A 24329-nucleotide genomic window follows, 5' to 3' on the forward strand; every position below is an offset into this window, starting at 1 on the left:
ACGCTCTGTCTCAAAAATAAATAAACATTAAAAAAATTTTTTTTTAAACAAAATAAACTTTAAAAAAATAAAAAAGCCCTTTCTTCATTGAAGAGTTCCTGTTCCTGTTCCCAGTGCTGGCTCTGATTACCTGTGCCTCATGTCTGTTTGACCGAGGTCCTTCTCTGGACCATTAGTGACCACCCTCAGGGTCTGCCTAGTTTAGACAACCTTTCCCCTGGTAGTGGCTTATGTAAAGCACAGCGTCTTCTTACTTTATCCTTGGTTCCTTATCAGTTCGAACAAAAACAGCTGGCAACACTAAATAATTGAACCTGGGGAGGATTTTTCTGGACTAATGACAAAATCTATTAGCATTTTGGTTTTGCCAAAAATATTTTCCTCTGAAACTGCCTTCCTCCTTGTCACCCCTGAAGGCCATTCTTGGCTCTGTGTCGTTCCTCTAACATACTTTTCTGTGGTCTGCAGAGTTGTGTGTGCACATGTGTGAAATTCTCGATTTGACAGATGGAATTCTGAGTACTTTTCGGGACAAATCAGACTGCCTCGAAGGAGCGTGAGCATGAGCACAAGGTGTTTTTCGAGTTTTGGGGGTATTAGGCACAACTGTCCTGCTAAGAATCCCAAGGTGCTGCCAGTTAAGATGATGAGAAACCCAAAGGCGCTCTTAGAAGTGAGCAGCGTGCCCGCTGACTCGGGGAGCTGTGAGCCTGGTGTGCTGAGCTTCTGTGCTGGCCTCTTGTGGGGGCCCCAGGGCAGTGCAACTTGACCCTGGGCTCTGTGTGGGGCCATAGGGACTGGCAGAGGGCCCTTGGTCACTGTAGAGGTAGGCGTGGTCATGGTCTATTGTGTCGGGAACTTCGGTGACCCTTCTGAAAAACATGTATCAGGGGGTGCCTGGGTGGCTGGTCGGTTAATCGTCCGATTCTCGGTTTCAGCTTAGGTCATGAGCCTTACAACCGGCTCAGCCCTGCTTGGGAATCTCCTTCTCTCTCTGCCCTTCCCCTGATTGTGCTCTCTCTCTCTCTCTCTCTCTCTCTCTCTCTCTCAAATAAGTAAATAAATAAATAAACTTCAAAACACGGAAGTCAGAGTCAATGCTACAGAATAGCAGTTGGGGGTTTACAATGAGTTATACGCTAGTAATGTGAATTTGTTTTCCCCGAAAGCAGTTTAATACTAAAACGAAGGATGGGTTCACTGTGAACACGAAAGTTCCCAGCCTCAAAGATCAAGGGAAGGAATACGATGGATTCACAATCACGATTACGGGAGACAAGTACGTATGCTTCCTAAGCGTGGGCGTGAAGGCGGGCTGGTGTCAGGAAGTGCACAGGCACCTGATTATTGCCACGGGAGGGTTAGACCTACCAGACTTTTGCTTTATCCTGAAATGAAAATTGTCAAGGTCCAGTGTGCAGCTATAGCCAGTTATGTTTTTAACGTGACTTTTAGAGTATTACGCCAGCAGACATTCGACTGTGCTGGTATCTAACTACTTTCTAGATATTAAGTATAATGTCTAATGTGCTTTGTGGAAAGCATTCTTCTGGGTTCTTAAAGTTCCTTGTGGGCAACACTCTTAATGATAAAACGAAAAAAGATGACAGATTGGCAGATAGAAAGCCATTGTAAGATTTTTTTGGATATAGGTTTTAACGTATTATGAGATTAGTGCAGCCTTATTATGGAAAATTTAGAGGGGCGCCTGGGTGGCTCAGTCGGTTAAGCGTCCGACTTCGGCTCAGGTCATGATCTTGCGGTTCGTGAGTTCAAGCCCCGCGTCGGGCTCTGGGCTGACAGCTCAGAGCCTGGAGCCTGTTTCCGATTCTGTGTCTCCCTCTCTCTCTCTCTGACCCTCCCCCGTTCATGCTGTCTCTCTCTGTCTCAAAAATAAATAAACGTTAAAAAAAAAATTAGAATGCACAGATAGACAAAGATAAAAAAGAAAATCATTAGGTTGTTTTCCTTAAAAACTGAGGTTGTACTCCACATTTTTTATAACCTGTTTCTTTTCTACCCTTACCATTACCTGATCATGAACATTTTCTCATACTCTTATAAGCATTTGTAATGATTACAGAGTATTTCATTTTATGGATATTTTTGAGTTTCTCTTACTACTTTTCTGTTACTGACCATTTAGAGTGTTTCTCATTTTCACTTTATAAAATATAGCACTGCAGTGACCATTTTCATTAACCAGTCTTACTTATATCTGAACTCCAAGCTTCACCTGGGAGCCTCCATATCCCTTGAATTTTGGGTGTACCCCCCCACCCATGTGCCACCTCCCCCACAGCACAAGTAGATTCAAAACTGGTGTCTCCGTCCCCTGTCTCCTGGTGGCTCCCCACTGCAGACCCTCCACTGCCTGTGGATACTGAGACCACCTCCCCTGCCAGACACGAAAGGCCTTTTGTGATGCGGCCTCGAGCAACATTTCCTGCTTGAACTTGGCCTGCTGATTCAGCTGGGCTGCTTGTTCCCTGCAGTCACCTCCCACCCCCTGCTTCTGAGCCTCTCTCACTCCTGTCCTGATTTTCAAATTCAGGCCCCTTCCTCCATGAAGCATTTCCTGTTTTCGTCCATGTCTTTCCAAATTAGACCTAATCTCCCTCTTTTGAACCCTGACGAACTAGGTGATGCATATGGTCTTATAATAATTGATGGCCTCAGGGCTCTGTCCCTTTCCCAGTAAATGCAACAGCTGTGCTGTGTTCCTCTTTACAAGATCTAAGAACTGTTTAGTTACATGATAAACGCCTGTTGCCTCAACTTTCTATCCTCCGTAGTACCTGGCGTGTAGCCAGGTGTGCAGCAAAAGCTTGAAAAGACACCACGGAGTCCTTGAACTTCTTCTGCGCACAGTGCTGGCTCCCGATCTTCAGTCATAGTAGGGTGGCTGTCTGAGAAAATATTTACTGTGCCCTCATTTTTACGATGTGTAGTTTCCTTCTATATTAGCTTAAGCTCATATAATAGGTACACGTGGTTAGACTGAACAAAATATTGTATTTTGTGAAAAAATCGCACGCTTATGGAACACGCCTCAGTCTGGCTGTAGTTAGGTGGGATATACTCTCACATACGTCTTGTGCCACATCGACCTGCTGGTTCCTGCCTTTTTTTTTTTTTTTTTTTTTTTGCTTTCTGTGTTTGGCTCTTTGAATTGTATGATACGTGCCTCTGACACACATTGTTGTATTTTTAGGGTTGGCAACATACTGTTTTCTGTGGAAACACAAACCACAGAAGAAAGAACACAATTATATCATGCCGAAATAGATGCACTTTATAAAGATCTAACAGCAAAAGGAAAAGTACTGATCCTTTCATCAGAATTTGGGGTAGGTTTTTTGCTTTTTTGCTTTTTTCCATTTTATCCATGCTTCCTAGGATTCTTTTGTAACCTTTTTAAAGCCTCTACCCTTTCGCTGGTATTGTGCGTGCACCTTACGCTTGAGATCGGTTTTCGTTGATGACCTATAAATACTTCTTTTTAATATTCTTATGGAAACAATTACTGTATTTAGTAATGACAGTGACTGAGGAAGGGCAATGATACATTTATATAGTTGCTATAAGTCTGGGCTTTCTCAAGATTGAAGTGAACAAGTCGGTCCAGAGTGACAGCTGCCCATGCTGCACTCAGTGGGCCTTTCCTGGTCTGTGACCTCTTCCCTCCGGGTCCCACCCCAACTCGAGGGGTCTCCTTGGAGGCAGGATCTGGCCTGCCCCCTTGGCGATAGCAGCTACCGCTGTGCTGAGACTGTCTGCATTCTGGAGTAGATATCCGTGGTCCTTGGGCAGTCGGTTCATTTCTCGTGCATTCAATCAGTTCATACCTACAATTAAGCATTCGGGTTTTTACGTAATTAAGTGTATTCATTACCTAAATCTCGGCGCAGAGGGTGTGCCTGTCAGAATCTTGGGAAACCATCCTCAGCATTAATAAGCACTTTGTTTTGTTTAAATCTTAATATGTATTTTGACGTGTCAAGTAACATTAAAGGAGGCTGAGATTTTTATGTTTTATCAGAAAAGGTTTCAGTTTTAACAACAGCTCAGAAAATATTGCTCGAAACCAAACTGTATGCATACCCTTCCATTAGGAAGAAATGGTAGCGGGCGCCTGGGTGGCTCAGTCGGTTAAGCGCCCGACTCTTGGTTTGGCTCAGGTCATGATCTCGCAGTTCATGAATTCAAGCCCCACGTCAGGCTCTGCACTGACCGCGGGGAGCCTGCTTGGGATTTTCTCTCCCTTTCTTTCTGCCCTTCCCCTGCTCACACACACACCCTCTCTCTCAAAATAAATAAATAAACTTAAAAGCATTTTTTTTTTAATAAAAGGAAAAAATGGTAGCAAAGAGTATGAAGTATTCAAGAATGGGAACATAGGGTCCTGTCGGAGAGGCATGAAATAACCCTTTCCTTGATGTAAATGATTCTTGTGTCTTGTCACCTCGTAAAAAACTAGTGTATAATCTAGTATTTAAATTCATGAGCACATGTCTTTTTTTTTTTTCCCCCTAGGAAGCTGATGCTGTTTGCAACTTAATCTTATCCTTGGTTTATTACTTTTATAATTTAATGCCACTCTCTCGAGGATCCAGGTGAGTGATACCCTATAATTTAAAAATGTTTTTAAATAAAAGTTTTTACATTGAAAAAACATACTCTTTTTTGCTTGTACTACCTAACCCCAGGCAATGGCAAGAGACTCCCTTTTGTTTTTTCCAAAATCCACCCAGATATTATGTCCTCAATCTACCATATCATCTAAAGAATTATGAAAGATTGTTCTAAGATAGTGTGCTTAAGTTTTACAGGTTAGGGGGGCGCCTGGGGGGTCGGTCGGTTGACTGTCCAACTCCTGATTTCGGCTCAGGTCATGATCTCGCAGTTCATGAGATTGAACTGGGCTCCGTGCTTGAACTTGGGCTCCGTGCTGACAGGGCGGAACCTGCTTGGGATTGTCTCTCTCCCCCTCTCTTTCTGCCCCTCCCCTGCTTGTTCTCGCTCTCTGTCTCTCTCTCAAAATAAACACACTTGAAAAAAATCTTAAGTTTTACAGGTCGGGGATTCATTCATTCAACACAAATATATTGAAGGCCTACTATGTGCATGCGTTGTACTCACTGTGTTTTAACTTCTCGTATTGGCCCAGACTGTTACCCTTCCTTCTTCTCCCCTTCCTCCCAGTTTTTGCCCATCAGTTTTATACTTTTTGATTACCAACCAATTCCATACTACTTTTATTATTGTGAACAAATTTTCACTACTCATGAATCCATCAGGAGCTTTCCAGGTGTCATTAAGATGGGGGGGGGGTGAGTCTGCAGAGTTTTCTGTTTATTCTCTGAGCCGTAGATCAGGGAAGGGGCATGTGCTGTTGCTGGCACAGACTTGAATTTACGATATTTTGGCCAAAATAATATACTTGAATGTCCTTAGCTTCAACACTTTAAAAGTAAAGCTCTCCTAAACATGGAAGTAAGTTTTGCTGTGTTGAGAAGGCATGGAGACAAACCAAGAGCGTAAATATCGTGATCTCAGCCTAACTGTTATTAGGGTGCGCACTGAACATATGATGTGAGCACGCCCCTGCCCGCCCCCTTTTATCAACCACCTAAGCAGGCTCCGCGAGGATAGGCAGCATTTTCCCTTTTGTCCTCACAGCAGCTCTGCTGGCTCGTGGTGACACAGGAGGGGGGTGACTTACAACTATAATCACCTGCACTCTTCCCCCCCCCCCCCCCGCCCTCACCCCCCCCAAGAGCCTACATGTGTTCAGTCCCTAATCCGGTTGGGTCTGTCCTCTCTACTGCTCGCAGCTACTGCCACAGTTCAAACCCTCGTCACCCGTACCTTTCTGGCTAGTCTCCCTTCTTCCAGGCTTTCCTCCTTCCCCTCTCTGCCCCAGTTCTTTTGTTGGTTTGTTTGGTTGGTTTTAATTCCAGTACAGGTAACCTACCGTGTTACCCTGGTTTCAGGTGAACAACACAGCGATTCAGCCTCTCTGCCCCCGGTTCTTCATACCTAGCGGCTCAGGTGCAAACTCGGGGTCGTCACGCACAGTGCCCGTCCCATCTGATCCTAGCTTGCCTTGGCCTCCTCGCCGCCCTCCTTCCTCTGCCCTTTTACTGCCCTGCGGAGCTTCTTGAGGGTCTTCCCGTTGCCCTGTCCTGCGCGGCTGCCCGCCATGCCTCACCCCTTCGTGTCCACACGTGCTCTCCCTCTGCGCCAGCTACTTCCCTTCCTTCTTCTCTGCCCCCTTTGCTCCACCCCAGCCCGGAAGGTGTAGCCTGCATGCATGCCCTTGGCCTCCGTGGGGTCGTCCCCTTGGGTGACCCCCAGGCTTCGCTCGCTGCACACGGGAGGCTTTGTCTGCAGCTCTCTTGCCATCTGCCTTCTGGGCCTGGCTGCTTGCTCTCAGAGGCCAGAGCCTCATGCTGGTTATCTTCGCCCAGGGTGCCCTGCACAGGGGCACAGGTAGTCGGTGTGTACTAAATGTCAGAAGCAAGAGAGAGTCTGTTACGTGCCAGGAAGGAAATTTACATGACGCGTCAATTTTCCAAGCAGGCTGTTAGTGCAATCTGAGAAGGTGTTCTGCTTTTCTTCTTCGTGGGTCGAAGGTTTTAATGCTTAAACAATAAGATTAATATGTTTATATTACAAAGTGTATTGTATATATGCATTTTAATTTTTTTTTTTTTTTTCAACGTTTATTTATTTTTGGGACAGAGAGAGACAGAGCATGAACGGGGGAGGGGCAGAGAGAGAGGGAGACACAGAATCGGAAACAGGCTCCAGGCTCTGAGCCATCAGCCCAGAGCCCGACGCGGGGCTCAAACTCACGGACTGTGAGATCGTGACCTGGCCGAAGTCGGACGCTTAACCGACTGCGCCACCCAGGCGCCCCTGTATATATGCATTTTAAAAGCCACGCCGGGTGCAGTTGCTGGAAATAGAAGCAGACACATTTTCTAATTCATTACTTTATAGGAATAGAAAAGCCAGGTGGGAAGAAAACTGCTAAATAAAAGAAACACTTTTTCCTCAGAAAAAGAATATTCTGGGGGCGCCTGGGTGGCTCAGTTGGTTGAGCGTCCAACCCTTGATTTCAGCTCAGGTCATGATCTCACAGTTCCTGGGTTCAAGCCCAGCATCAGGTTCTGCGCTGACAGAACGGAGCCTGCTTGGGATTCTCTGTCTCCCTCTCTCTGCCCCTCTCCTTCTTGTTCTCTCTCTCTCTCTCTCTCTCTCTCCTTCAAAAATAAATAAACATTGAGAAAAAAAAAAAAAAAAAGAAGAATGTCCCGAGTCACATTTACCCTTAAAATAGCGAATCTGTAAATATTTTTATTGGAGTAAATTAGTAAATATTTTTAAGACAAACTATTTTGAAGTTTAATTTCTAGAGACTTCTTAAAAGAGATAAAATGTCGTCTTCTATGGTGGAAAATCCATAATGAGGTTTCACACAATACCTGTCCGTGGACTGGGACTGACTGGTCGTTGTTCTTTGTTTAAACAGTGTGATAGCTTACTCCGTGATCGTGGGAGCGTTGATGGCAAGTGGAAAGGAAGTAACAGGAAAAATTCCCAAAGGGAAGGTACGTTGACGCTGGAAGGGCAGATGGCGGGCTGAGCGCTGAAATTCCAGTCCTTGGGTTTTTGCGGTGCGGTCCAGAAGTTAAACAGATCTCCGAGGGAGCCTTTCTCCCCCACACTAATGCCATCCCTCAACTTCCTTCTTTTTCAGTTAGTCGACTTTGAAGCTATGACAGCCCCGGGTTCAGAAGCCTTTAGCAAAATAGCCAAAAGCTGGATGAACCTGAAAAGGTAACTGTTTGGGGGGGGTCAACAAAAAGACGTTAACCTCCGAAGTAGGGAGGGGACTTCCTGCTCCTTTGGGGGCTGTGCGAGACTGGGGCTGTGCTCCCTTCGCGAGTTCTCACTCTGCCTGTGATGGAATCCACGTTGCCAGGGGGCGTGTAAGACCCCCTGAAAAGGAGGAGTCCACAGATGAAAAACAAATAACGAATAAAAGGCAAGGGCACTGGTGTGGGAGAGAAAAGTTACAAACGTCTTCCTTATATAATCAGGGATTCGTCTCTCTTGGCTAATTTTTACCCTTTATCCCAAACTCCTAGGGTTCCGGAGGGAATTGGAGGAGGGTGAGCTGGACCCATTTCAGACTTAGCTCTGAGTGGGTGCACTTTGCCCGTTCAGCCGCATTTTTACCGCACTGTAGACTTTGAGAAGGTGGCACTGCATTGTAACGTAGGCAAGGAATACATGTGAGTGGTTAGTAAATACTAGTAAATGCTAACCGGACATCATCCCCAGCGGCTACCAGGAGAAGTCCAGCACCCTCCGCCCTTTCCCGATTCTTGTTTCCAGGAAATTTGGGATGAAATTAAACTCGTAGGTGCTTTCACAGTTAATGAACAACAAGCAAATCTCACCGTCTGACCTCATTTATTCTTGTTCCTTCCCCATGTGTTTTACGTCACCTCCAACTTTGCCTGTCCCACCTATTAGACATAACAGCTGCTCTAAAAATTGCTGGGTGATTTGCGCTCCGTTTCAGACAGAGAAATCCATGTCTGTAGTGCACTCTTGTTCGATTTGTAAGTATTCTATTAGCTTTGTAACGATCGCTGCCAACGGTCACCCTTCGCTCCAGTATATTCTCGTTTCAGGATTGCTCTTCCCACGTGTTTTAGTAAGAGGACCATAAGGTCAACGATCTGGCTTCTGTTAACACGGTTTCACAGTGTTAACCCTTCAACGATTCTTTAAGGAATGAATAAAAAACTACCTCCCACTGAGCAGGTGCCCTTTCACCCCACCCTTTGGCATCCATTGTCTCCTCCTTTGCTCAGGGTGACTCTGTGAGTTCAGGAGCCTGTCCCCGTTGCTACTGATAAGAGTAGGGGCTGGAGAAAGCCCCCTTGCCAATAAGGAGCGAGGTGGGCCTGGGCCCCGTGTCTCTGATTCAAGTCTAGCACGCGCCCCGACCGGACGTGTGTGTGTCACGGTCATGTGTACATCAGAGTTTAATTTTCCTTCCCGAAGACTCTGGTTACACTCTGCAAGCAGCTCGTTGCGGGAGCCGACAGGTATCCCAGCCCACCGCAGTAGAGGCATCCGTTCTGTTCACAGCGCCTCTGACGTTACACACACGGGGTTGTTGGAAAGAGAATATTGTCATAGGAATAAATATAAGCTTTGCCGTTTTTGGTAAATCTGTGTTAATTTTTCTCTTCCTTCTTTGTGTTTCTCTTTCGCAGTATTTCACCTTCTTATAAGAGCCTCCCGTCCGTGTCAGAGGCGTTCCCAACGTTAAGATCAATGATCGAGGTGCTAAACACTGACTCCTCTCCACGTTGTCTTAAGAAACTCTAGTCACGCTGTGGTATTTATACAAGTAAAGGGCCGGACCTCTTGCTTCCTAAGTTATTTTTTAAAACATGGAATTCTAAAGAAACTAGGTCCTTTATTACTTTTGATACCAATTTTTGATAGGAATTGAATACTTGAAATCATCTTCTTTACTTTTGGGAACCATAACAAAAATCACGGAAGAGGGTTTTGGGGGGAGGAGAGCTGGCCCCGTGTCGGGGCAGGAAAGCGTGCCTAGAGGTCACCAGCCTTGTCGGCTTCCACCCACAACGTCATACAGCTCCTTCCTTACGGCCGAGAAGCTCGCTTGAAAAGCCAAAAATCGGTCATTAAAAGGAACAAAACCAGCCACAGCACAGGAGTGTTTCCATTCCTTTAGAGATCTGGGTATTTTTCAAAGACCTCCTCTATGTGCACATCATGGTAGGCCAGCTTGTTTCCCCTCACGTGACCTTCACGCGTGTGACCCCCGTTTTATTCGAACGATAGGACACTCGCGGGCCACCACCGTGCCCCACAGCGCTCACAGCCAGGGACGTCTATTGTGACTGATGCAGACTGTATTTGCCAGTGACCCAAAATCTGGATTATGGAACCATGTTTTGTTTCGGTTTTTTTTTTTTTTTTTTTTTTTCTCTGTGTTGGAAAAAATAAACGAGGGGTGGTTTCTATAACTCACCGGTTTTTGACACTGGATTACGTATGTTTTTATTCTGCAAACTAGTGTCACTTACAGGTGTAAAAGCGTTCGGGAAATGAATGATTCCCGCCCCCCCCCCCCCCCCCCCCACCGAGGCAGGGTAAATGACAGTAAAATGGGTTCATTAAATTGTTGCCATTTCCAGATCAGAAATTGTTCGCTGCTCCCTGCTATTTACTCCTTGTCTTGAAATCTCACGTAAGGGGTAGCACGCCAGGACATCGTGCTTGACTTTAGTGACGCTGGACGTGAGCAGTTCTGTGCCCGGCTTGGTAGAACCCAGCTTTTGATCAAGGTGACCTGTCCTTCGGACACACGCTGTCCGCGCGTTGACACGGCTTCACAGCAGCCACTGAGTGTGGCTCCCGTTCGTGTCTCATCTGGTGGCCACCAGAAGGGGAGGGAATAAGGGTCTACGTCGTCAGGCACACCCCATCTCGTGAACAGATTCCGCCTCCACAGGTCAGTCTTCTCCTGACGCCGGCATTGCGCCCACAGAGGGCAAGCATCTGTTCTTATTCCACAGGGGGAGGGAGTTGAGGCTCTGGGCCGGGAATGACTGTCCCAAGAGATCGAGCTGGTGAAGCCGTGGTCCTCGCTAAACCCAGGGCCTGCGTTGCCCCGCCACGGTCTCCGGAACCAAAGACTCCATCCTCGGGCTTTTCCCAAGCCTCAGAGACGATATCACACGGCACCGTGCAAAGTCCCGTGTATTCCGTTTCTTTGTACTCTCGGCTTCGTGCTGTTGGGGCAGACGGGTCTACCTGCAGACTCTGAAACCACAAAAGAGCTCCTCCAGAGATGCTGTGCGTTGCACAGCAGGATGGCGCTGGCGGGGGTTAAACAAAGTAGAAAGGCGCAGGCTTTTAACCTTTCTGCCCTTTTTGCTTATTTTCTCAAAGCCAGAATTCTTCACTTTTATCAAAGACCTCCCCTCACTTTATTGCTCGCTCTTTAAGATTTTGAATTACGAGATACCGATTTTTCAACTGGGGGAAATGGTCCAAATAAATTAGCTGACTTTTCTAAAATGCAACGATGCGTCGAACCCCCAGAATTGGAATATATCTTTCTCGAAACTTGGTTTACCAACTCCAAATGCCTACCTTTGCATTTTTATTTCAATAGCCCCGTTTCTCTTCCTTCAAGTAAGGTGATTATCAACATCATCAGAAATACTGACGTGCTAAATTCTGTGATTCCAAGATGTTTTGGGAAAACATTCCATCCCCTGCCCCCAAGTCCCACAACGCTTGGGCCAAGTTGACTGTGGTCCGAACTGTGTTACGTGCAGTTTTGTTTGGTGGCCAAGAAGGTACTAACCGCTGGGGCGCTGTCATGAGAAGCTTTGGAATGCATTTTTATATCATGATATTTCAAGTTTTCGCCTCTTCTATTAAATTGAAAAACTGTGCCTAAAAATCAACCAGAGTTCCATCATACAAGTTATTCGCTGTTTAAAGCTTTTTTACAGAACATAAATCTCTGTCTTAAAAGTCAGAATTTGGTTTGCTTTTATCCTTAAAATTTCTTATCAAAACCTCTTGATCACTCTGAGGAAACAAGACTGTTTGTTTTATGTTTCATTTTTATCTTTGTAGCTACACATATCCTTTTGGTTTTATGGCATAATGTTAAGCCCTTCCTGATAGGTGTGTGATACCCTCAGCCTCGTCCCCCTCCACCTGCGTGATGAACTGGAAATCCCACGTTTGAGGTCATCTCTGCCCAGGTCAGATGCGAGTGAGAGGCTGTGTTCCCAATGCCCTGCAGGTCGGGCCACAGGTAGCTAGTGGCTATTATATGGGATGGCACAGCCTGGAGAGACCCTAATTAGACTTTAGGATTAAAGTTTTTCCCACAGAAATATTCCCAAGTGATGTTCTCTGGTGGTAACTAATATGATTATGAACTCAATGTCACAGAACTTGAAGGAGTAGCTGAGCTTCATTTGTAAAATTGCTCCTAAGAAACAAAAGATGCACACTTTCCAAAGACTTAAAAAGATCTTCTAGATAAGGCGTGTTGGTCAAGTAGGAATTTTATGTGGAATTTTCCTAATATACTTATCTTCCAGTAATTTGGAGATAAGGAAATGAGATTTATGTGGATCAGACCAGAGATTAAAAGGCCAGTATGTCCCAAACCAGATTTGGCCGTATTCATGAACATAGCTTAACTTGTCCATAATGGAGCTGCTCATTCCTTGCCCTGAAGTCTGTCCCTTCCCCACTCTTCCTCTTTCATAAATGGCATCCTGCCACCCGGTGGCTCCAGCCAGAAACCCAGGTGGCCTCCTTGGGTCTACACCGGCTCTTCCCTAGTTTCCAAATCACCACCCAGTTCCACATCCCATCCAATACAATTTACTTCTCTAAATACCCCAGAAAGGTTCATGTCTAGCCGTCACTGCAGTCCTGCCCCAGCCTAAGCTATTTAAATGTACTTGAACATTAAATAAAAGTAGGGACACCTGGCTGGATCCACGGGTAGAGCATGTGACTCTTGATCTCGGGACCATGACTTCTAGCCCCACATGAGCGTCGAGGTTACTTTTTAAAAAAAAATAAAAGTGAATGCTTTTCCCTCACCTGCACTAGCCCCATTTCAAGTGCTCGGTATTGGGAAGGGCAGATACAGAACATTCCCATCATCACAGAAAGTTCTATTGGGTGGTGCTGTCACCCTAAAAAGAGGAACAGCCCCTCCACATTTCTGTGGGACAGTAATTACAGTGGGAGTCCCTGTGGTTTGAAACGAGTCCAGGCATACACCGCCCATTCCCCTTCCCTCTTCCAGCTGCTGGCCTGTCAACACTCCAGAGTCTTGGCGTCTACTGGGCGCCATGATGGCCTGCAGGACTGGGCGGAACTGTCCAACTGCTGTGGAGTTTCCCCTGTTGGCCATCGCTTCTCCATTCTCAGTGCCAAGGTTTGCCGCCATCTTTCCTGGGGGGACTCAAACCAGATGCTTCCCTCTGCAGGGTGAGAGACCCTTTTGGAACTAACACATTTTAGCACTTAGGTACCCAGGTTGGCATTTTTCTTAGCGTTGTACATTATTAGCTTATTTAATCCTCTCGAAAACCCTCATGAGGTAATTAACGTGTGCCTGTCATAGTCTGTCGATAACCAGTGTTAGGGTTGGACCAGCCCTTGTGGTTCTTACTGTGATTTCAGGGGCCCTTCAGCAATAACCAACGAGGAACTCTGAAAAAAACCAAGGTTTATTATTTACAGGACCTAAAATTTACATAGCACACACAGAACCACGCAACAAGGTTGTGGCAAAGTCCAGCAAGCATGGACCTAGGGTTCTGCTCTTATTGGGGTTGAGGATGGGAGGACGTAGGGTTTCACGGGCTCACTCTTATTATTATTATTAAATGCAACTCTACAGATCCCGTAAAAAGGAGCAAATTTGTCAAGGCTTATAATCTCAGCCAAGACTAGGAATTGTCACTTACTAGGGTCGGAATTTAAAATAATACATCTCTGTCCAGAAATGGATTCTGAATCGGTGAATCCTTTCATTAGCAGGTGTAAGTCTAGAGCGTTCTATACATGCACATTAAGTCCTAAATTACCGGTTTGGTGTAGAAGTAACTTCCGAAGTAAAGCAACCTTCTGCTTCAGGCAAATATGTGTGTTTACCCACCCCACTTCACAAAGGTTTAAAATAGCGCCTACAAATACATATGACACCAAAGAATAATATCAGCGGCGGAACAATAACTCCATAAACTGTACGCTTAAACGTGTTTTGTATAGACACCTTGTCATGCTTCTAGCACTTGAATGGCTTCTCAAGGTCACGCGAGCGGGCCGACAGGGCCGGTGGCAGCCTTCAGTAAGTTGGCACCATCGCCCATCCTGTCGCACAGAACATCCCCAAAAATCCCGCCCCCGACCTCCGCTCTGCCCCAATCGCGGGCCTTATCGGTTTCAGGCTAAAGAGCCCCGCCCCCCCTCCCATAGTGCTCTTGGCCATTCACTTTCTCCTTCCACCTCGTCTCCTTAGAAACACTCGTACGCAACAATAACAGTCCTGATGCTGCGCGGCCAGTGCGGAGTGTAAAGGAGCCATTCTTTTCTCTCTCAAAATCTCGATGCAAGTACCGCATACGTTTGAAGCAGGCACACGTACGTTTACGCACTGAGGAAACGCCACAAACCCAACCCACCTTTATAGGCACCATCGAGATGAAGAAGCAGCACGTTACCAGCACCCCCAGAAATTTACATCCACCTACGTATACAGGCATCCGTGAATATAGGTCATAAATTCTATAGAAATGTAACCAAGGCTACAAGCAGCTCTTTAATGCCATTTCATCGCACTGTTGACCCAAGTCAGTTAAAACCTTCTGACCTAAGGCTTCCTTCCCTAGCTGTGGACTACATTTGTTTGATAAAGCCTTTTTTTATAGCCTTTACAAAGGCTTTATGAAGCCATTTGCTCTTCTCCATAATGCATCATCTTATTAACATCGGTCCATTCTTCCTTACAGATGTTTCATTTTTTTCAATACATGGCAGAGCCTGGCTGGCACCCAGTGCGTTACCTACCTACCCTTCCAGTTTTGTGTCAGCAATAAATGATTTCTTAGTGGGATGAGTCCAATAAGAAAAAGCGTATGTTCTCTCAGGCTTATTCCAGACCTTATGCCTCTAAAACATTCCTTTTTAAAAAAAATTTTTTTTAACGTTTATTTATTTTTGAGGCAGAGAGAGACAGAGCATGAACGGGGGAGGGGCAGAGAGAGAGGGAGACACAGAATCCCAAGCAGGATCCAGGATCTGAGCTGTCAGCACAGGGCCCGACACGGGGCTCCAACTCACGAACCGCGAGATCGTGACCTGAGCCGGAGTTGGACGCTTAACCGACTGACCCACCCAGGCACCCCTAAAACGTTTTTCTAAAGTTCTCCTAACATGACACAATTGATATTCTATTTCTGTTTGTGATTTTAAAAATGTACTGCCTATGAACATTTGCATCTTCAGTGCCTTTAGGTAACCAGTAAAATCTTGGCTGTTGCAATTCATTTAGTCTCAACATTTTCATTAAAAAGGTCTTCATCGGGGGCGCCTGGGTGGCTCAGTCGGTTAAGCGTCCAACTTCGGCTCAGGTCACGATCTCGCGGTTTGTGAGTTCGAGCCCCGCCTCGGGCCCTGTGCTGACAGCTCAGAGCCTGGAGCCTGCTTGGGATTCTGTGTCTCCCTCTCTCTCTGCCCCTCCCCCGCTCATGCTCTGTCTCTGTCTCAAAAATAAACAAATATTAAAAAAAAAAAAGATCTTCATCTGTCCACCCCCATGCTGCTTGACGCCTCTAATGTCTATATCTTGGGTCAGAATATGGGTAACACACATGCCCAGTAGTACAGCTGCAGATCACCTAGTGAACTTGGCCTGGTACAGCCTGAGCCACCCCAAGCTTCCCAACACCCTGTGCACGTGATGAGGCCAGGCAGCATTGAGATTACGCCCTACAACATTTCTCTTAGAACTTTTTTAAGCAGTCAATATCTTAGATAAAAGAGAAAACCCGTCTTGTCAAATTCTTCCCTTCACATAGTGTGAATTCTTCCGCGGGGAGGTGTCTTTTCTTAGCAGTGCCTGACTCCAGAGGCTCTCATGATCTCACGGCCTTTGTGACAGTTGCTCGTGATAACTGGTAAGCTATGCTGGCAAGGCACAACTTACACAGAACATGATACCAATTCTTCACAGTGTGAGCAGGGGAGGGGCAGAGGGAGAGGGAGACACAGAATCCCAAGCAGGCTCTGGGCTCCAAGCTGTCGGCACAGAGTCCGACACGGGGCTCGAACTCACAGACCAAGAGATCATGACCTGAGCCCAAGTCGGATGCTTAACTGGCTGAGCTACCCAGGTGCCCCTAGAACTGCACGTTTCTTTTCTTTCTTTTTTTTTTTTTAATTTTTTTAACATTTATTTATTTTTGAGAGACAGAGACAGAGTGTGAGTGGGGAAGGGGCAGAGAGAGAGGGAGACACAGAATCCCAAACAGGCTCCAGGCCCTGAGCTGTCAGCACAGAGCCCCACGTGGGGCTCAAACCCATGAACCGTGAGATCATGACCTGAGCCGAAGTCGGATGCTTAACCGACTGAGCCACCCAGGTGCCCCTAGAGCTGCACGTTTTTATATTTAAAATTGAAGCTATATTTCAAAACTAAGTGAAAAATTCAGCTCTACAGAAGTTTGGTTTTCAATTTGATATTTACGAACTCTGTTGCCTTTAATCGCGTTAGATGATGCTGAGCATTGTAGAAGAAAACGTTGAGAACCAAATATTTTGTTTAAGACATTTTTACATCGACTTTAACTGCCACTTTATGAAAATACATGCAAATTTTGTATACGTTGACTTCAATTACATCTTCCAAACTTTTAATCCTTTAGATTATTACTAGAGCACAAATTAAGTGAAAATCTTGACCATGACACTACTGACTGTATTAAAAGAAGGCAAGAAAGGGGCACCTGGGTGGCTCAGTCGGTTGAGCATCTGACTTCGACTCAGGTCATGATCTCACGGTTCATGGGTTTGAGCCCCGCGTGGGGCTCTGTGCTGACAGCTCAGAGCCTGGAGCCTGCTTCCGATTCTGTGTCTCCCTCCCTCTCTGACCCTCCCCTGCTCATGCTCTGTCTCTCTCTGTCTCAAAAATAAATAAACATTAAAAAATGTTTTTTAAAAGGCAAGAAGTATAATTTTATGGAATTAATACGATTCATGAATCATGCATGTCTGTATTACTCAGGGGGACTGCTCAGTCTGTGGGAGCACCCAGACATGTGTAATTATGACTGCATTCAACTGTTTTTGGTATTGCGCAAACTTCTGAATATATAAAACCTGTCGCCTTACATATTTATCTATCTTTGTTGTCATAAAAATGCATTCCGCCAGGAGGACAGAACATACTCTATTTGACAAGGGATGTATGATTTCCAAGTATTTAAACACGTGGGCTTCCATCGTAGTCTTGCTTGGGGCCCTCACAACGTTAGAGGTGGGCCACAGGGGCCCGTCTCTGTCTCTCGCGTCTGGCCCTCTGGCAGCCGCCCTGCCCCCGGCCCTCACGTGGTGGGTGCATGGCTACCACAAGCATTTGCATCGGGGACCCAAAGACATCCGGTCCCCCTCGGCTGTAGGCCCGGAATCTCAGGGGGAGGGCTCTGATTGGGCCATCTCAGGTCAGGTGACCACTCAGACCCATCAATCCCCGCCACAGGGTAGAGTCACGTGATAACCTTGTAGCAAGGACTGAAAGGCAGGATGCGGGCAGGGTCGGGGCTGGCACTCCGACTTGTCCAGTACGTGTTGATAGAATTGTGGTTTTATGGATTCATTAGAATGTGGTTCAGCAGACCTCTTCTTAGTGGTTTTCAGGTCACGCATTTGGTAGTGGGTCTCCCGTGGAATGTAATGTCCAGAGGTAAAACGTTTTAAACCCAGGTTAGAAGGATAGCTGTCCACCCCAGTTTTCTGGGAACAGTCTCGATTCATGCCAGTTGTCTCACTGTAATTATCGGTAGTGTCCCTCCTCATTCAAAGATATACTGGTTTATCTTTGATAATTCATATGATGCCCCTAATTTTAGTGACTTTATGTTTGGTAGTGTGAACGTTCATTTGAATACCTGTTCGGCCCACGTGCCACCTACCTCCGAGACCCTGCTGGCCATCATTTGGTCCCAAGAACCGCTAGAGGCCAAGCAGGGTTCTAGCTGCTGGAGATACAGCTGAGTAAGTCAGAAACCCTGTCTTGAAGGGGCTCTTGGTTCCACTAGGAGAGACAACACAAATTAGGTCATTATAATACAGCCTAAGAAATCTGGTGCAAACAGAGGAAGAGGGAGGAGCTCTGCTTGAAAAAAATTGAGAAAGACCCAATAAGGGATAAAACATTGGACCAGGTGACATGAATCTCCACATTGGTGACTTTGGCATATTGGGAGATGCCTCTTATTTTTATTAGCTACCTAATCAAAAACCAAGAAGTTCATCATTGCTCAGATGATTGCTGGTGGGCGAATCATATCCAGGATGGCTTTCTGACCATGAACGTGGGCCACGTCATCCCCAACATCAGTCCTAGAGCAGATGCCTCAAGTGCCTGTAGTCAAGAGGGCCGGGTGGGATGTGCTTGTGCCACAGGTAGGACCCCCAGAATGCCCTCGAGTCCCAGGCAGAGGCACCTGCCAGATTTCATAGTCGGCATCCCCCTGAGACTGATCTAGAACCAAGGAAGGGACACGAATCATGCAGAGTGTTTGGTATGGCGACCTGGGCTCCGATGCCAGCCCGGCCGCCTACCATCAGGCAAATCGCTTAATCTCCCTGGCCTTAATTTATCTGGAAAATGCAACTGTGAAACTAAATCTACAGCCTTTCTTCCAGCTTTAAATTTTCTATTTGTGGTATAGTGAGCTAACTACAAATCCTTAAATCAAATTATCGCTAATGAATTAGCTGATTTGAGAAGACTCTTTTGGAAAACTCAGAGCCAATGTAAAATAGTTTCTCCTGGGGCATCTGGGTGGCTCAGTCAGTTAAGTGTCAGACTCTTGATTTCGGCTCAGGTCGTGATCTCACGTTCAGTTCACGAGATGGAGCTTGCTTGGGATTCATTCTCTCTCTCTCTCTCTCTCTCTCTCTCTCTCTCTGTCCCTCCCCTGCTCTCTCTCAAAAATAAATGAATTAAAAAAAATTAAAATAGTTTCTTTTGTATATGCATTTGGTATAGCGACAAAGGCTTTTACACTGATACAGACTATCAAACGGCCTCTGCAGTTTGAATCCTGTGTGGAAGATACAGGGGAGACCAACCACAGGAAAACTGTTGTAGAATAATAGTTCTGGATCTTACTTTCCTTAAACCAGATTGTGTTGGGTGTAAGGGCCAGAAATAATGTCACAGTCTAAACTTTACTTTTTTTCCCCCTCCCTCCTCAGAGTAGACAAGCAAAACTCAAGCACTCACAGGAGAGCCTTTCAAATCCCTCACTTTGTCCTCAATTTCAGTTGGAGGCAAAGTGTGTGGGTCTGACTCATTGCCCTGTCCTCCTTGATCCTTCCAGAAGCACAACAAGAGGAAAGCTAATGCTGCGGGCTACTTCCTGTGGTTGATAGAGCGATTATCTGCTTTGTCTAGGGTTTTTCTCTGCTTGATCTCTCTCTCTCTCTCCCTCTTCGTCCCCCACCCAACTTGAACATCTCTTCATGAGTTTACTGGCAATTTGTACCTCTTTTCTGAACCGTCTTCATGATCTTTGGCCACTGCTTTCGATTTATTAAGAAATATTTGAAACACACAAGGCGTATAAAAAATGATACATGAACCCCCAGAGGCTCACCACCTGGCTTCAGAAACCATCCCCCACCGTGCACTCTCCCTCATTCTCATGAGCAGCCCTTGCATACCCAAGAGGTAACCTTGACCCTAAGTTCTGAGATCATGGGGCCCATGCATCTCTTCATATTTTTACTACACGTGTAGGTTTCTCTCCTATTTCTTTTTCGCCTATGGCTGTCTCTGTAGCAATTTGCATCATTAGAAAACAGATCCTGGAGAACCATGCTTTCCATGAGATGGCTTAAACCCTATATGTAGCTCACTACTTCTCCTACCTTCTTCATCATAGATGCAGACCATTAAGTTTTGTCTAGGGAAAACCACTGGTGATTGCAGCAAAAAGATGGTTCTCAGGTCATCACATAACAGACAAGGGACATACTGTCTACCTAACAGAGGTGAGGAAGAGCCCTACATGCCATGAAAACCTTTCTCTGTACTCCATTCTCAGTGTTGCACATGTCTTTCCAATATAAGGAAAGCAACAAGATGGGGGACGTGGACCCTGCTTACACAAGTTTGTCTCTTCCTTCCTCCTTTCCTTCCTTCCTTCCTTCCTTCCTTCCTTCCTTCCCCCAACCAACAAATGTTTGTTGAGAACCCACCATAAGTGTCAGGCACTGAGCTAAATGCTGGGGAATAAAACCAAGAAAGACACAGTCCCTGCCCACCCATAGCAGAGTTAAGATAATAGACAAGTAAACAACAATAATAATAATAGCTCAGAATTGTTGAGCATTTACTCTCTGGCAGACCACTGGGCGAAGCACTTGCTTCTATTATTTCATTTGGTCCTCACGTGAAACATGCTGCGTGGGACATCAAATGGCACCTATGAAAAATATGGAAGCAGAAGAAACACAAGATCACGGAGCTGGGATTTGAACCGTGGCAGACTGAGCCAGAACCTATGTATCTTTATAAACTTCAGCAATCGTCACTGAAGGAAATCGGTCATTAGGATCAAATGGGAGAGGGCGATGACAGAGGGTGAAAGGTACCATGGGACGCGGGCATCTTGAAATGCTTCTTCGAGGGTGGCTTGGTAATAGGGTTCAACGAGACACCTCTTATCTCAAGCGTAGACAGGTGATTCAGTCTATGTCCTAACAGACACTTCTGGTATTAATTTCCTTTCATTAATTTGGTGCCGGGGCATTATAAACAAGCTAGTTTCAAGGCCTGGGGAAAAGGTGATGCACCAACGTTGCTAACTTTGGCAATAGAGAGATTCCCTGTTTGCGAAGTGCAGGTGATTCCTGCTAGATGTCCCTGCGCCGATACGTTGAGACCCTGGGGAGCTGCAGAGGAATCTCTCCTTTTAAAAGGGACATGAGGAGGGGTGCCTGGGTGGCTCGGTTGGGTGAGCATCTGACTCGTGGTTCTGGCTCAGATCTCCCAGTTCGTGGGTTTGAGCCCTGTGTTGGGCTCTGTGCTGACCGTGTGGAGCCCGCTTGGGATTCTCTCTCTCCTCCTCTCTCTGCCCTTCCATTTGCACGTGCTCTCTCTCTCTCTCATAAATAAATCCACTTGAATGAATGAATGAATGAATGAATAATAAAGAAATAAATGGAACGTGAGGCAAGCAGCCTGAGTGGTATGGTCCAGCCAGACCCTAATAATTACGTACGTGAGGTCCTTTCCCTCAGCGTTCTTTACTTTGCCTCCGTGTAAAGTCAGAGTGCCCAGCTACTAAACAAACAGTTGGGTGGAAATCACGAGAGCAAGACGGCAAGTTACAGAAGAGCAAGTCATGGAAGGTCTATGAGGCCTCATGAACAAGGGAGCATAACACCTATAGTCCATGTGGTGGGGGTGGCTATGAAAGGCTCTGCAGAAACCCACCTCCGCTCTATGCTGTTTCGGTCCTTTTCCGGCGGGACCCCCTTACCAGGAATCAGGATGTAACATTTCATGACAGAAGCAAGCCCCTAAGTCTTTGCCTCTTGGCACATGGGCTCGGATTACTACAATCTACAGGAACAGTTCTGTTTCAAATTCATAGGGAGAATTACCCCCCCCGCCTCAGCCCCTCAAAAGGAAAATTCCTCTTATACTCTGAGTCCTGTGCCTACGCGTGCCAACTACGATTATAGCATGCATCCCTGTAAATGCAAGTTAAGTCTCTGTGGATACCTTGCAAATGGATATGTTCGCCTCTTGCCCTCTGCTAGCACTTAATATTAAACAGTGGACTTGCTTCTGAGCAAGACCTGTCTCCAGTAAAGATCCTCTGCGCCAAAACTCAAGAAACTCACGAGGTAGACGTGACTTTTCTGGAGGAAAGCGTTACAATACGTGTGCTTAAAAATGTTTGCTCCTTTATCATTATATAGAACCCTTTGGATGGCAAGAAATAGAAACCTATCCAAGTTAGCTTAGGAAAAAGGGGAGGATTTCCTACAAGGACAAAATACGGTCCTTGCGTTGGCTATAGACAGGCCCCAGGAAAGGACCAGAAGTGACGGGGTGGCTATAGAGAAGCCGGGATGTTTATGTTGTCTCCCTGAAACCACGTTTTCAAAGAATAGGACTGTGTGTGTGTGTGTGTGTGTGTGTGTGTGTGAATCTTTACTGCCCAGGGATTGTCTCACCTGTCTCTCAGCCCCAGTTTTGGGTTCCTACGTACAGTGCTCTGATTGGCCCTGCTCTGTTGCCAAGGAGACAGGGTCACAGGTACAAAACCATGGCCTATCCACGGAGGGAGAGGGAGATACGGTTTCAAGAAAAGTGAATTGTGCTAATAAGGACCTTCCTTCTGGCATTTATACAAGTTCCAACATATGGGCTTGGTTGAATAAATTATGTATTCCCTCATTTTGGAATACTGACTATTAAGATCATGTTTCAGAATATTTAACAAAATTAGAAAAATGCTCAGAATATTCTTGAGTGTAAGGGGCAAGTCACAGAGTAATATTTAATTTTATATTACGTAATAAAAAGAACTTGATTATATAGTGAAAATAATTTTACTCATATGTCTAGTTTGTATACACATGCATGGAGAGAAGACCAGTGTACAAAATAGAATGTTTACATAGTTATATTGTGTGCGTGTGTTTTCTCTATTTCTCAAATATTTTTATGTTGATGTTTATGACTTTTATGATCAAAGTTAATTTTTTAAATATTTTTTAATGTTTATTTATTTTTGAGAGAGAGAGAGAGAGAGCGCAAGCAGGGGAGGGGCAGAAAGCAAGGAAGACACAGAATCTTAAGCAGGCTCCTGGCTCTGAGCTGTCAGCACAGAGCCCGATGCGGAGCTCAAAGTCACCAGTGGCGAGATCATGACCTGAGCTGAAGTTGGACGCTCAACCGACTAAGCCACCCAGGCGCCCCAATCAAAATTAATTTTTAAACTAATTAATTGACAAATGATACAAGTACAATTGCCTGAGATGGAAATGAAAAAAACAAAACAAAACACCTCAACTTATATCTTGAATCAGATATTTTGTAGTTTTTAAAATCACAGAAGTTTAGATTTTTTTAAATGTTTTTATTTTTGAGACAGAGAGAGACAGAGCATGAGCAGGGGACGGGCCGAGAGAGGAAGAGACACAGAATCCGAAGCAGGCTCCAGGCTCCGAGCTGTCAGCACAGAGCTTGACGCGGGGCTCAAACTCACGGACTGTGAGATCATGACCTGAGCTGAAGTCGGACACTGAACCGACTGAGCCACCCAGGTGCCCCCAGAAGTAAGTTTAATAAAGTTTACCTAAAGAGAGTAGGTGACTTGGGGAGCCTGGGTGGCTTACTCAGTTAAGGGTCCAACTCTTGATTTCGGCTCAGGTCATGATCTCATGGTCGTGGGATTAAGCCCCGTGTTGGGCTCTGTACCGACAGCACAGAGTTTGCTTGAGGTTCTCTCTCTCCCTCTCTCTCTCAAAATAAATAAAAATAAACATTAAAAAAAAGTGTAAGTGGCTCTTTCTAGGAACCCTTTGGGGAAATAATTAACTGCTTTAAAGTTTTGTAATGTCCTATTTAAATGCTGCTTTTAAAGTCAAGGTTTTGAAAAAGCTCCCAGCCTGTAATTACCTTGTTTGAGAAATCAGCTCAAAGAGCTGTGTCTTTAGTATTTACGACATAACTTAAACATCACATGCAACTTAGGAATAATAATTCTAGTGATAGATACTATTGAAAAAATGTGGGCAAGTCAGAAAGGGAAACATACTTGAGGGTAAGATGACAATCACCTTGTTCCACCTAAATCACTGGTTTTTCTTTCTTTACAGTGAAGTGAGAGAACCATGCAGAGGGAGTTTCTCAGTTGATGAGCCCTAACAGAGGGGTTGAGTTAAATGGACCCTTCTCCCATTGCTTAACTGGCACTTGAAGCCTCCCAAAGAATAAAGCCATTGATGGGAGCCTCCTATAGGAGGTTTGGGTACAGGTTTTACTAGGAGTCTTGGGGATGTGACCAAATCTGGAAAAAAATCAGCAAAAGCATCAACATGAGTTAGAAAAGTATGTTATCAAATCTCAGAAGAGACTAGTATGTCAGGCCTCATTCTGTTCCCCAATCCCACGAGGGCAGAGCTTCTGGAAGATCAGAGAGGACTTCAAGAAGCCCTTCTCACCAGCTAATCAAAGTAATTCAAAGTCCAAATGCTGTCACTCACTCCCAGATCGACCAGTTCTAAAGCATGTTCCAGGATCAGCTTTAGGTGGTCTCTCATCTGAACCTCTGATTTGTTGTGTTTTTTAATGTTTATTCATTTTTTTTCTTTTTTGAGAGAGAGAGAGAGAGAGAGCAGGAAACTGGTAGAAAGAGAGGGAGACACAGAATCTGAAGCAAGCTCCGGACTCTGAGCTGTCAGCACAG

General features: G+C 45.6%; 1 protein-coding gene across 8 annotated transcripts in view; it reads left to right on the forward strand.

Moving 5' to 3' along the window:
- The window catches only part of TTC13 (tetratricopeptide repeat domain 13), a 78448-nt gene extending 68360 nt beyond the window's left edge, over nt 1-10088 (forward strand). For 5 of the 8 annotated variants that reach the window (XM_047825371.1, XM_047825374.1, XM_047825376.1 and 2 more), the window contains 6 exons: nt 1170-1279; nt 3215-3350; nt 4537-4616; nt 7541-7619; nt 7769-7848; nt 9303-10088. In XM_047825371.1, coding sequence (XP_047681327.1) covers nt 1170-1279; nt 3215-3350; nt 4537-4616; nt 7541-7619; nt 7769-7848; nt 9303-9417 — 600 coding nt within the window. In that variant the 3' untranslated portion in view covers nt 9418-10088. The remainder of the gene's footprint in view (nt 1-1169; nt 1280-3214; nt 3351-4536; nt 4617-7540; nt 7620-7768; nt 7849-9302) is intronic. The other 3 variants (XM_047825373.1, XM_047825375.1, XM_047825377.1) reach the window with 1 other exon arrangement.
- The last annotated feature ends 14241 nt before the right edge of the window (nt 10089-24329 follow it).

The sequence above is a fragment of the Prionailurus viverrinus genome, chromosome D2, assembly GCF_022837055.1.
Source record: "Prionailurus viverrinus isolate Anna chromosome D2, UM_Priviv_1.0, whole genome shotgun sequence".
NCBI classification, from domain to species: domain Eukaryota; kingdom Metazoa; phylum Chordata; class Mammalia; order Carnivora; family Felidae; genus Prionailurus; species Prionailurus viverrinus.